We start from the raw sequence: 13,137 nt of genomic DNA, 5'->3' as shown, positions 1-13,137 counted from the left end.
GGATGGGCATTTATGCGTTAAGACTAATAGACCGTTACATCGGCAAGTCTCGAGCTTGTATTTTCTTACTGTGCGTACATCAGTGACTTACGGTGGTCTGTCACTGGTAATTAGCGCATGATTCAATGGGAATTGCTTTGGTCATGCGCCCTAAAGATCTAACCGACATAACATAAGATGTTATAACTCCCGCCTTGCTAGCTGCATAAGATGCTATAAACTTTGTTACTCTGTTGGCTATCCAGCAAGTCTAGTGGATCATATCCATCGGAAAGCCAGCCTTTTAATAACGTCCTAACCTGACATACATTAAGTGCTAGCACAGAGTTATTTCAGCTTTGATTGAATGCTTGATGTCATCACCGTGATCTGATCTCAGGAGACTCATTGTTCAATCGAGATTTATACGTGTTATACGAAAAGGATCGGCTTGAGTACGGATTCAGAAAAACCATATAAAGGGGACTGTGATATCAGCTTCTTTCGGGTCTGTTGTAAACACATACAAAACTCACATTCCATTCACGTCTACTTTCTTCAGTGTCAAAATAACATGTTCTGTTCCAAATCTGTCATTATATTTAGTGCTCTTGCTGCACTCAGTGGTAAGTCTTCGATCAGATAAACCGTGGACATTGTGCTCACCGTCATCAGCTGTCAACGGATCTCCTGTAACAACCCATTCCAAGCGTGCTCAATGTTCTGCCGACAACCAGAACTACATCGACAACGTTTCATGTCCTACCATCAACAACGTCGCCTCATTTCTGAACTACCAAGGTGACAACGTTGGCACCAATGCTTTCGAGTAAGCCGAGTCTCGTCCGCCAAAGGTCAAGCTAACCACAACTTTATAGTGTTCTTGCAGAAGCTAATAAACTCCTCGTCTCCGATGACCCCGTTTCAACCATTGCCAAAGATGTAACAGGCGGTATCGTCACTGGCGTTACGGATGGAGTTGTTTATGTGCTCAAGAATTTTGCCGTGAGTTGACTTTTGGTCATGATATAATAGTCCACTAAGCCAGATACTGACTCTACTCAATGTCAGGCTACCATCCAACAACTCGATCCAGACTGCAAGTGCAACCTCGTTGCATGCAATAACGATTTGAACGATGCTAGATCGCAATGTCGTGAGTAACGCCTTAGCAAATGGTCTGTATCTTGCCGCTGACCTCGAGCTGCAGAGCTTTCTTCGACAAACCCAATGATCAAGGAAGGTTGTGGTGATGCCATCGTTGCTTGTGCTCCTTTCTATAGTCGAGACCAGATCAACTCCTACACCGGCTGCTGTTCCACGTACCAATATTCTCCCGCCAAGTAAAAGTAGGATATGATTGGTAAGGATTTCATGAATGCTCAACAATTTGAACAACGGTCAGCTCCCTTCGAGTGACATACTGTAGCCTGTAGTATTTTCCCATGCATAGAATGAAGCAAGCTTGGTACGTAATCGGCTCACATGGCGAGCTTTCTAGCCTGGAAGATGGTTCAACTCTCTCCAGCAAGTCGCACAACGCAATTGGTCTGTCCAGTCAAATTCATTAGCATTCTGAATTTCACATACAATCATTCAGTCAGTAAATCGCCAGCTGTTCAAGGGATAAATGGAGTCTGCAAGGTGACGAGTAGACAAATCGACTGGAGAATGACTAAAGTCCACTATCAGAAGTCAGTACTCGCCGTAAGCGAGACCAGCTCTACTAGAGAGTCAGTGGCATCTCAAATGAATATAATAGCATAGGACATTCAACAATGAACAGATTTTGATCATGGAATTTATGTCAGATACTCGTCCATTAAGCGAGTTCGGGTTTAACCGTCTGAGCTGACGTGCTCTGTCGATCCCGATCATAATTCCGCTTGCTTATTTACATCTTATCGCGCCATTACAGGTCATCGCAAGTTCGGCGAGACCGAATGCAATTGCTAAACTCGCTCAGATTCCGAACGGTTCTGGGAATGATAATGTCGGTCTGGTGCGTCAAATTGGGAACAGGTGGAATCTCTTGAGCTACTTATTTTCATCAGATCAATCAAGAAATCATATCAATGAGCAGAAGATGACTGCGCCTCATAAGAATATAGCTATCGTAGGAGCTGGTGAGTAGATTGCTAAAGGTATCAACTATGTCTGGCTAAATACGCCCAAACGAGCAGGTGTTTTTGGTTTGTCCACTGCTCTTCACCTCAGTGAAAGCGGTTATAAAAACGTTACAGTATATGATTATCAACCATACGACGAGAGTGCTTATGATCCTAATGCCGGTTGTGATTCCGCGAGTGCAGACTTAAACAAAGTCTACCGATGCTTCTAGTAAGCCATGTATTCCATGTCTTCTATCTTTCATCTGCAAGCTGACTAAACGAGATCAGTGGTAAACAGACTGAATATCAAGATTTGGCGTTCTCCGGACGGGAAACATGGCTGAATTGGAACAAGGTAATCGCGTCCTCTGCTCCGGAGGATCTACCAAAAGGACTTACGCCTAACGATCAATTACTCGTAATTAATGGAGTGATTATGATTAGTGGGAGCAAGGAGCTGTCCGAGGTTGATCAGGAGAGTTTGGCAGCACTCGATAGGGCCGGGTTAAGGCATCATCAACATGTTCTTGTGAGTCAGTAAAGGTAGGAGTCGGTGGAAAAAACGGAGCGTTAACGGTACGATTGTAGCTTGACAAGCAAGATATTCAGCGGCTCTGGGACAAAGACGCAGAAGACCCTTCCCATTGGAAAGACAAAATCGAAAGTTTGAATAAGGCAGGAGGAGGAGGGCTTAATGGCTTTATTGATACATCGGCGGGTTTCACTTATGCCGATAAAGCTTGTGTTTGGGTCAGACACTTAGCAGCAAAGGCTGGGGTGAGATTCGTTTTGGGTCCAGAGGCAGGCAAGTTTGACCAGTTGCTGGTTGAAGAGAGAGAATGTGGTAAGAGAGTGAAGGGATTAAGAACAGCAGATGGAAAGGAGCACTTTGCAGACGTAGTCGTAATCGCATGTGCGTTACGCTTTCCTAACAGGTTTACGCTTTTAGCTGATCAATGTGCTAGGTGGTGGATGGACACCGAGTATCGTACCAGAAGTGGAAAACCTTCTCGAAACCACTGCTGGTTCCGTTGTAACCATCGCATTGCCCAAAGATCGAAAGGACTTGTGGGACAAAGTGAGCTAGTCTTCCATCATGGTGGGCAAATGAATCATACTCATCTTGGTTTTCACAGTTTTCTCCCGAGAAGTTTCCGGTATGGGCTTATGGCGTGTCAGGATCGACTGGTCCAGAATTTGGAGGGTGAGTGATATTGCGTAATGTTTTCAAATCGACTGATATTACTATCAAAGATTTTACGGCTTTCCAAGGACCGCCGACGGGGTGATCAAAATTGGTTGTAAGTGTAAGATAGATGATCGGAGACTGTGCAGCTGATAGACGGCTCGCCCAGACCGTGGTAGAAAGTGGACCAATTACCAAACACACCCAAAGACTGGGAAGTGAGTCAAAATCTGATGACTTCTTGAGATTTTGCTCACTAAGTATATTAGGCGATTATCAGTACCTAAAACCAGATACACTGTTGATCGAGCTGAAAATCTTCCTAAGAAAGCGATTGATAACATCAAGGTCGTGATCGCGGAGCTCTTTCCCGAGCTGAAGGTGATTTCTCGATATCCTGTGTTACCCAGATCATGTGCTGAATTTACGCCGCAGGAAATCGGAATAACCGACACCAGAATGTGTTGGTACACTGACAGTATCGACAATTCGTTTGTAATTGATTATGTCCCAGATTACAACGACAGTCTTTTTGTAGCTTCAGGTGGATCTGGACATGGCTTCAAGTTTCTCCCTGTTCTGGGTAAACACGTCGTCAACGCGCTCGAACGGAAACCAGATCAGTTCACGCAGCTATGGAAATGGCGATCTTCTGAACCTGGTACACCGGCCAATGGTCTAGAGGAAGGAGAACAATCCGGTAGAAATTTGGCAGATTTACAACTCGCGGAGGAAAGCGACTGGTCTTTTAAGGAAGCCTCCGCCCAACATGGCAGCAAGGATCATGACAGGGCCTTCGCAAACGTTGACCAGCTTTCACCAGAAGTTGAACAGATTTTTATCTCTGCATAAATAGATCTACATCATACATCGAAATTATGCCATTTGTCCCTTGAGAAACATATCGTAGCTATAGGTATGATGATGGCTCCAACAAGTCTCATGAAATCTTAGTTTACGTTTCTTTTAGCCGCTAATGTAGCTATCATAAACCGTACGACCGTCTACGAATCTCGGAAATCTCTGGGAGTGGCACCATCATATAGCCATTTGCCCAATGTCAGAACATCGTACACCCGCAGGCCCGTAGCTTTCTGAATGGAGTGTGAGAACGGAGGGATGTTGGTGCATTCAAGTACGATTGCTTTGACCTTGGGATGATTGTTAGTCAACTCGAGCGCAGCGGCAACAACCTCTTTTTCCATCCCGTCATAGTCATCTGAGATCGGTGGTATATTAGCGGTTGAAGCACATTATAGATGACATTGTACCTACATGGCACACGCGATTCAAGTACAGCCTTAAATACACCTTTTTTAGGGTCCGGATCTTCTGGGAGTCCGTAAACAGGTGTATCAGGATGCGCACCAACGCTAGTTAAGTGTTTCGTGCTCTAAGTTCCCACTTGAATCAGATAGAATATATCTAGGTATCTAGAGTAAACGCTTACTAAGGCAGATTTCTTGAAAGTAATCACACCGACAGAATTCTTCGAATCATCGCCTGGGAAAAAAGATTGTTGTAACCATGCAACCTGTAGAAGAGGAGTAGTACCGATATAAGGTAATCGATTGACAAGGAATGGATGCATCGTAGCGAGCTGCCAAAGAAGGTGTCAGTCTGTCGAACTTCCTGATTTCACTCATTCTAGCTAGAAAGGCACCATACTCACGAATCCACAAGTAGTGACAAAGGCAACTACACCGTCCTCTTCTACCAATCTCTTTCCCTCTCTCACAAACGCATCGACGAGCTCTTGTCCCCAAGTATTTCCGACTACCAAGTCACCTGTTGCCTCTTCCACTACACGAACAACAACCGGAATATCACCCCATGAGGCAACATTGCCTACATCTCCTGGAGGCCGAGGGAAGGAAGTCTTTAGCTGTAGCACACCCAACTTAGGTGTTTTAACTGTTGCTGGTGCGGGTGTGGACATTTTTTTTTCTGGACGGCTGTTTCACTTCGTGCAAGCCAGATACGCCAATGTTCTATACGTATAATATAAGGAGAAGAAAGAACGGTGGAGTTCTGATGATTATGCAAGTGTGATTTGCGTAGCGATCCTACAGCGCACATCGGCATCTCCATACCAAGGAATGGAAAAAAGACAAATCAGTAGTGTCCAGGATATCGACGCGGTTTTCCGAACAATTGAAATAAGCATCATCGCACATCTTTCACGGTCAGAACCGATGATAAGCACGTCAACATCACGCTAAAAACGCTGCTTAAATACGGTGATAAGCGCGATTGCACAAATCCAAGCACGTAAGATATCATCATCATTTAGCCGAATGACTTCGGGATTCACATACCTCGCGTTGGATATTCAGTTTCGGACTTGATCCAAGTGGTTCCCATCTCATAATATGCCCTAAACACTGAATACCACCCGTGAATGGAAAAGGTCCAGTCGACGATGAGATTGTGCACGATGTTGTACCTAAATCATTTCATTATATTACAACTTCTCATGAACTGAGTCTATCCATTTGAGACCTTTTAACTTTCTCTAAATTTCTCCCTCCTCAATTCTACAGATTTGAGGACCCCAAAATCGGTCTCAAATAGGGAAGACACCTCTTCGAGAGACAATCTGAGTGAATGGTTGGTTAGTCTTGGATGCATATATCTTTTCAACCTGGACTGTACAGAGATATGACGAGTTGTTCCATATACTTGACAGAGTGATGTATGACTAGGCAGGCCTTTCAGGCAAGGTTTCAATCTATATAGACACTCACCCTGAGGTTTCAGGATACAAGAAGAAGCAGAATATCCAGCTTGCTGCACAAAATACTGCGTATAGTCCGAAAGCTCCAGAAGGTGAGGCTGCGTTCATCAAGCTTAGAAATGTTCCAGCGATGATCAGATTGCCAGTCCTACCAAATCGTGACAGCACTCTCAGCTATGACCTCATCTTTCCCGACCAGCATCATGATACTGGAGGCAATTTACGTACCAATTGGTAGCAGTACATATACTGGTTCCTATACCTCTGACATCTAGCCTAAACAGCTCCCCCTGCTGCCAAGGGATGTTTCCTAGTCCTAGAGCGTAACTGGCAACGAATAGAAGGATGAACAGCAGAATCAGGATCGAAGTCGTAAGGGGATATTCCGAGCCCTCAACTAATATACCACCGGTTTGAGCAGTGAGTACTGTAAGCGTACACTCGATATTCAGCTCATACAAAATGGGTACACCATCATCACGGCCGGGAAGTCATGATACCACCTACTGTGGAAAGATATTGCTATCAATACCAGAGCGACTATCATTACTGGGAGTGTGAAGAGCATGGTCAATCTCCTGCCCACTGGGTCTATAGTCTACCGGATATTTCAAAGTCAGTTCGCCTGTTCCTGTGATTGTCAAGAAAGTCATGGAGTTGACTGACTTTCAGAGCGACAAGAGTAAAGAGGAAGTTGACAAGGGCTACAATCATTCCCACACCTGTAGCATTCTTGAATCCCAGAATAGCGAATAAGGTAGCGGAATAGTACCTGAGACAGGAAAAAAACAATCATTCAAATCCTTTGGCACACGCGTTTTTAGTAGGATCTCACATGAGAGTATTGAAGCCACAAAATTGCTGGGATAGCTGTAAGCCACACCCAATTACTATACAATCCATTAGCATCCATATTTCATAAATCAAGCAGTCTTCCTCAACACGAGGTCTGCTTTTTGCCTAAGCCATCTAGGGGGACGAGAGAAGGACACATACTTAAAGCTCTCCGATTTGTACCAATCGTTACCAAGCTTTTCAACCTATTCCCGAAGGTAGTTTTCTCGCCGAGGACTCTCGCTTGATTGACAGCTTGCGTCATATTTGCTAACTCTCGCTCAATGCGATTGATTGTAGCGAAAGGATAGATCTTGGATATAATTTGGCGTGCAGAGCGGACATTTGACTGCAGGATGAGTATGCGTGCTTTTGTTTGGATCAGCCAGGATAATTTTATGACTCTTCTGCTGGTGCGGAGGAAACAAGTTCGCCTTTTCCTTCATCGATCGTATGGAGTCTTTGGGAGTCCTGACATTGCTCAGTAGCAAAGATCTCACTCACGAGACTCCGGTAAGAAACCGATTGCAAGCAGCTGAACAATGGCTGGAACAGATCCAAGGCCTACGATCCATCTCCATCCACCATTCACATTTTGAAACGATGATCCGATACCTATCGGTGCATGTTTCAGTCGATGAGCGCGATTCATGATATTCAATGATGGCAATGAAGGGGAGAAAGAAAGTCAAGGCATAATCAAAGGGAAACTTTGAATCTCTTACCATAAGCTATTACTTGTCCCAAGGTTACTACCACAGCATTAATGGTCACCAATCTTCCCCTCGTCCTAGCAGGTGCCAATTCACCGATGTAAAGTGGAACTATGCAGCTTGCTAAACCCACTCCGAGTCCTACGATGAAGCGCCCATACACCATAACATTGACAGAATGGCATGCCTGTGAGGTAAAAGCTTAGCGAACTCAATCTGATTGGGATAAGGTTGAATGGAGAAATTATGATAATCTGATGTGAACATGTGAGAAGGAAGTTCACTGACGGCTTGAAGTAACGACCCTGCTATGAATACCACATTGGCCAAAACAATGACCGGCTTTCGACCTGTATAATCTGATAGCCCACCCGCCAATAATCCACCGAAAAGTGCGCCAAGAGTTGTGGATGAGGTTATGGCTTCCTGTAGGGTATCGAAAGAGGAAAGCGTGAGAGTCAGCTGTGATGCATATAACAAGGTCAAGGAGAGGGTTATTTTTTGAGCTTACCTTTTGCCAATCCGTTAAAGAAGCACCCAGATCTTCTCGAATGATCACCAGAACGCCTGAAATTGCAGCTGTATCGTACCCTATACACATCAGATTTTCAGCATAGAGATGACGATTGTCTAGATGGAAATGAAGTGGGGTGTCTGCGTCCGTACGATTCCTGCAGGAAAAGGTTCCCGACGAGCACGAATGTAGAATAATATGGCTCACCGAATAGTAGACCAGATATAGCAGCTGTAAAAACCAATATCCACACGAATCTCGTTATACTGGTATTACAAAGTGAGCACAAGATCTCAATGTTGAGGGGGACTTACATATCCTCTTTCTCGAACGCAGCAATCCGTTCATCAGCTTCGTCCTCTGTCCATATCCTCGCACCAGGATGATTCTCGTCCTCCAGCTCTATATCATCCGATAATAAAGGCTGTTCGGCAGGGGTTCTCATGAAATGGTGGGGAGAGTCAAGAGAGGCCGTGGGAGAGTGGGTCTTCAATCTAACGGTGGCTGCGGTGGTGTCAGCAATCATGTTTGACCGGAAGTACGCGACGGTAAGTTGTTTGGGTGTGAAGGTTGTCACATCGACCTAAAATTGCGACCTTGAAGTTGCAGTGTCGACTGCCGTTTAGCCGGCACTTCCTTAGCGGGATATGATATGTATGTATACTAAGTCGTCCACATTTGGCGCAATCCATTCGGAGTGTAAATACATTATGGCTAGGTGTAGAAGGGAGACGCTTGATTGAACACGCCCTGTCATGCGGTTCTTGCCGTTGTTGGGTTCCGTGAACCATCTCGTAATCAAAAACAGTGTCACTCATGTGTCAAAACTGATGATCTTCGCACAATTATGGGTATCATAGGCGCATTTAAACGCCAGTGCAACACTGCAAGCTTTCGTGCTAAGATATATGCGTGGCAACGCCTGTGGTGTGTACAAAGGTGATGCATCTTTTAAGTTGTTAAGCTTTTCCAGATCATTACCATTCTACCCCTTCCTCCTCATCCTCTCCGCTCTCATGAGGTGTATGCTCATTCCCGTCAACGAGTAATGATTGTGCATCAACTTCAACGTACTTTTCATCTTTCAAATGATGATCGACAGAACCTGGTGACTTGGGTGTATCTTCTACCACGTCAGCGGTCTGCTTGTCGGTTTCACTATAAAACTTGGTCGATGCAGGAGATGAATCTCGTGTGGGTGGTATTGTTCGTGCGACCGAGGCTGATCTGGCTTCTGCTTCGTCTTTCACCGATGGGTACTCAGGATCAGGAGCCACTCGATTAGCTTCTTCAGGAGCGGGAGTCAAAGTACCTCCTCTGGACGCAAAACCAGCTCCATGACTTTCGGTAACCTCGACCTTTTTCTTTTTCCCTAATCCTCTCTTTTTCTTGGCAACACCTCCTGCTAAAGCAGCTCTGACTCTGGCTTTTTCCTCTTCTTCCAAGATTTCTTTCAGTCTTTCTGTTCCTTCAGCTTCATCCTTTTCATCATATCTCATTTCCTCCTGTCTGAACTCTTCCCATCGTTCACATATTGGTCTAATGTTTTGCTGGATTCCGACCATTGGCACTTCCGCAAGTTTTTCGTCAATCCTGGTTGTTTGATAACCAGAGGGCGGAAAAGCGAATTGCGGACCTGGATTAAATCGAGCTTTTCCTTTGCCGAAGCAAGAGACCATGGGAAAGTAACCCATTGTGCCATCATCATGCATTATCTCATCATCTTGCGATCTTTTTTCGTGTAATGAAGAATGGTAGAGTGGTGGTAATGGTGGAAAATCGTATAAATTCTCGAAAGCAATTCCAAAAGGTTTCCCATTTTTGAAAAATTCAATTCTTGATCCTTTGAGCGTTCGTAGTGCTCTTTCTAGCGGAACATAATGTTGAGACGCTTCGTCTTTCTGTTTCTTTGTATTTTTCGTAGTAGCTCCCTTTTTGGTCTTCGCAGAAACACCAATTCCGTTGGAAATGTCGCTGTCAGTGATACCATTAATCACTACAGCTTCTGCAGCCTTTTGGGCGGCAGCTAACTTTCCTTCTCTATCTACTAAAGCTTCCATTTCCTTCGCGGGCATATACTCCGCACTTTCGAAGTAGCTTTGATTCTTATACAGGAAATGTCTTCTTTGTCTTTTTGTTTTGCCTGGATCTTCCCGTGGTAGATTATCAGAAGACGGGCGAGTTGGCAATGAAATCAAACAGCCTATCACATCACCGCTTTGAAATGATTCGCCATAGGGTTTTGGTCTAGCCAAAGTGACTTTGTCTCCGCCCACATCCCGAATGGCATAGCTGTATCCATCCGCACCAACAGGAGCGTCGACACTTGCTTCCCTTCTTCCCCACCCTATCCTTACATGGGCATTCCCAGAATCACCACTAGTTAGATGACCTTTTCCACCCCCAGCGGGACCACTGCCTCGTTCAATCTTCACTTCAAAATACCATGTTCCCTCACGGACCGCTACGTTTGCTCGGGCTGATCGAAAACCCCTGTCATTGGATATTGTCGAGGCATCTGGTGATATCCTCAGATAAGAGGACCGGTCGAGCCATGAGATATGAACAGGCGGTATTGGCAATGGGTAAGGGATGGTACGATGGAAAGGAAATTTAGGATGAGGTGATGGTATCGGTGAAATAGCGCATGGTGCATATCGGAAATCTGATCATGAAACGTTCAGGTTTAGCGAATGCAATCTAGCACAAAGAATATGTCGAACAAATCCACTTACTCTTCACAATAGGAACATCCACCCATAGGTAACATTCCTCCCCATGTTCTGGACCATCGCCACTTCCGGGTACCTGTGCGCCTGTCCGCGCGAATGATCTCCTCTCAGCAGCATCGTTTCTTTCCTGTCTGGATTGGTACTGATGCGAGAGTGTAGATGGACCAGGACCTGCAAGTCCTTGAGTCGAAGTAGATGGGAAGTTGGAAAGTGTGGGTGCATCTAGGTGAGAAGATGAGATCTGAGAGGCGGGGGCAGGTGCTGAGGAGGCTGATGAAGCTGATGGCGACAGTCTTCGCTTTTTCACTGGCATCTCTGATCGTCCAACGACTGTGGTCATGAATCAGAGATACGAGACAATAAAGTGGGGGAAAGAAGGAAAAGAAAGAGGTTGAAAAATCCACTGAACACCACTCGATGAAACACGTGTCACGTGGCATTACGTAATACCGGATAATCGGTCCTACTTTTGTGCCGGCGGTGCGGTGCATTTACGGGAGAATTGGTGAAAAGGAAAAACATCAATTAATATGAAGGGGGTTATAAAGATATACAAACTGTCAATTCGACAGAGCAAAACATCTTCAGCTTGCGTCTCTATCTCTATCTCTTTCACGCACCCCTCAGTCATCCCAGGAAAAACGCAGCCAAGATGTCAGAAACACAAATCAAGTCAGACAACCCATCTTTCGTCCTCTACGGTATCGAAGACGTCAAACTCGAGAATGTATGTTGTATCTCCTACCCGTTCTCAGCCGTCGCTATCATGAATCATCCGTTAATACCAAATTTTCCACCCAGCGGCCTGTCCCGGAGATCAAAGACGATCAATGCTTGATCGCCGTCTCCAAGACGGGTATCTGTGGATCAGACGTACACTATCTCCTTCACGGTCGAATCGGTGACTTCGTCCTCGAGCAACCCATGTGTTTGGGTCATGAATCTAGCGGGGTAGTGGTTAAAGTGGGACCGGATGTCAAAGACGACGGAAGAATTACCGTAGGGTCTAGAGTCGCAATGGAGCCGGGAGTCAGCTGCAGAACTTGTACCGAGTGCAAAAGCGGTATGTACGAGGTGAGTTAACCTCATTGTTGACCTGAGGGTTTGCTTGGGGATTAGAGGAAGTACGTGATTCAATGAGCCGAGCAGTCGAAGGGGTGAAGTGAGTAGTGGTGGTGAAGATGTCGAACTAGCCAGACAACGATGACTAAGCGGATTTACCACAACCCATTTTAGCTTTGCCCCCACATGGCTTTCGCTGCTACTCCTCCTACCCAGTTCGGAACTTTGTGTCGATACTGTAAGTCAGTCTCTGAGCTCGATAATGCCCTCTACTTTCCCTTACATTCTTGGTATGCTGTCTTCTCGTTGACGTATACTCTAGATGTCCTTCCTGCGGACGTACTACACCCCATTCCTGAATCTGTATCTTTCGAAGACGGAGCAATGATGGAACCACTTTCCGTCGGTGTTCACTCTGTCCACACACTCGGACAGCTCAAATCAGATCAGGTTGTCATCGTCTTCGGTGCTGGTCCAGTTGGATTACTCTGTATGGCTGTTGCCAAAGCTCTTGGAGCAAGAAGAATCATCGCTGTGGACATCCAGCAAGAAAGACTAGACTTTGCTAGATCTTACGCTGCGAGTGACATATTCTTGCCTGTGAGTTGGCATGGAGCTGGAGACTGCAGCGGAGTAAAACTGTGAAACATCCTGCATAGTTGCTGACATGGGTCATCTCTTATAGGGCCCAAAAGACCCTAACGAAAAGCTGGAGGATTACTGCGCTCGTGTTTCCGACGAAATTCGAACTACCCTCAATATTCCTGCAAGAGATCACGGAGCGGTTGATCTCGCTATTGAAGCTTCTGGAGCTCCAACTTGTATCCAGATGGGTATCAACATCTTGAAACCCGCGTGAGTATTCCTCTTTGGCAGGCGTAGACTATCCGCGCGGCTGACGAGTAATGATCGCGTCATCTATAATCCCTTGTTTGTCTTCTTCAGAGGCACGTACGTCCAGGTTGGTATGGGACGAAATATGAATGTCCCCCTTCCACTGTTCCACGTCATCAACAAACAACTTAAGGTTCTCGGATCATTCAGATATGGACCAGGTGATTATCCTCTTGCCATATCGTTGGTGGAACGGGGTTTGATAGACCTTAAACCTCTCGTCACCCATCGATTTGATTTCGAAAGTGCGAAAGAAGCGTTCGAGGTTACTAAACTCGGTAGAGATGCAGCTGGCAAGGGTGTCATCAAAGCCATCATCGATGGGCCCAAATAAGGATCCTTACCACGCGTTGTGGTTCGTAGATGAGTAATTTG

General features: G+C 45.5%; 6 protein-coding genes across 6 annotated transcripts; 3 read left to right on the top strand and 3 right to left on the bottom strand.

The window, feature by feature from the left end:
- Window positions 1-553: 553 nt before the first annotated feature.
- On the top strand, window positions 554-1,326 carry IL334_003013 (uncharacterized protein; the record flags this gene model as incomplete). Its single annotated transcript, XM_062934750.1, has 5 exons — window positions 554-605; window positions 655-808; window positions 858-984; window positions 1,051-1,135; window positions 1,190-1,326. The coding sequence occupies 5 exons, from the start codon at window positions 554-556 to the stop codon at window positions 1,324-1,326; spliced, it is 555 nt and encodes a 184-aa protein (XP_062790801.1).
- A 739-nt stretch (window positions 1,327-2,065) lies between these two features.
- Window positions 2,066-4,128, top strand: IL334_003012 (uncharacterized protein; the record flags this gene model as incomplete). Its single annotated transcript, XM_062934749.1, has 10 exons — window positions 2,066-2,105; window positions 2,163-2,319; window positions 2,379-2,619; window positions 2,679-3,003; window positions 3,056-3,168; window positions 3,227-3,294; window positions 3,345-3,391; window positions 3,446-3,494; window positions 3,546-3,657; window positions 3,712-4,128. The coding sequence occupies 10 exons, from the start codon at window positions 2,066-2,068 to the stop codon at window positions 4,126-4,128; spliced, it is 1,569 nt and encodes a 522-aa protein (XP_062790800.1).
- Window positions 4,129-4,280: 152 nt separating this feature from the next.
- IL334_003011 (uncharacterized protein) lies at window positions 4,281-5,215 on the bottom strand (the record flags this gene model as incomplete). Its single annotated transcript, XM_062934748.1, has 4 exons — window positions 4,281-4,495; window positions 4,552-4,669; window positions 4,727-4,876; window positions 4,949-5,215. 4 exons carry the CDS (start codon window positions 5,213-5,215, stop codon window positions 4,281-4,283), a joined length of 750 nt encoding a protein of 249 aa, XP_062790799.1.
- Window positions 5,216-5,781: 566 nt separating this feature from the next.
- IL334_003010 (uncharacterized protein) lies at window positions 5,782-8,600 on the bottom strand (the record flags this gene model as incomplete). The annotated part of the gene is made up of 13 exons (XM_062934747.1): window positions 5,782-5,875; window positions 6,024-6,161; window positions 6,242-6,440; window positions 6,521-6,611; window positions 6,680-6,785; window positions 6,849-6,903; window positions 7,010-7,216; window positions 7,352-7,462; window positions 7,573-7,747; window positions 7,849-7,986; window positions 8,072-8,151; window positions 8,282-8,340; window positions 8,389-8,600. 13 exons carry the CDS (start codon window positions 8,598-8,600, stop codon window positions 5,782-5,784), a joined length of 1,665 nt encoding a protein of 554 aa, XP_062790798.1.
- Window positions 8,601-9,051: 451 nt separating this feature from the next.
- Window positions 9,052-11,119, bottom strand: IL334_003009 (uncharacterized protein; the record flags this gene model as incomplete). Its single annotated transcript, XM_062934746.1, has 2 exons — window positions 9,052-10,739; window positions 10,810-11,119. 2 exons carry the CDS (start codon window positions 11,117-11,119, stop codon window positions 9,052-9,054), a joined length of 1,998 nt encoding a protein of 665 aa, XP_062790797.1.
- Window positions 11,120-11,458: 339 nt separating this feature from the next.
- On the top strand, window positions 11,459-13,096 carry IL334_003008 (chlorophyll synthesis pathway protein BchC; the record flags this gene model as incomplete). Its single annotated transcript, XM_062934745.1, has 6 exons — window positions 11,459-11,533; window positions 11,608-11,880; window positions 12,043-12,106; window positions 12,191-12,468; window positions 12,554-12,723; window positions 12,814-13,096. The coding sequence occupies 6 exons, from the start codon at window positions 11,459-11,461 to the stop codon at window positions 13,094-13,096; spliced, it is 1,143 nt and encodes a 380-aa protein (XP_062790796.1).
- Window positions 13,097-13,137: the final 41 nt, after the last annotated feature.

The sequence above is a fragment of the Kwoniella shivajii genome, chromosome 4, assembly GCF_035658355.1.
Source record: "Kwoniella shivajii chromosome 4, complete sequence".
Classification (NCBI taxonomy): domain Eukaryota; kingdom Fungi; phylum Basidiomycota; class Tremellomycetes; order Tremellales; family Cryptococcaceae; genus Kwoniella; species Kwoniella shivajii.
The sequence above is the reverse complement of the archived record's forward strand: the minus strand, read 5'-3'. Positions and strand labels throughout refer to the sequence as shown.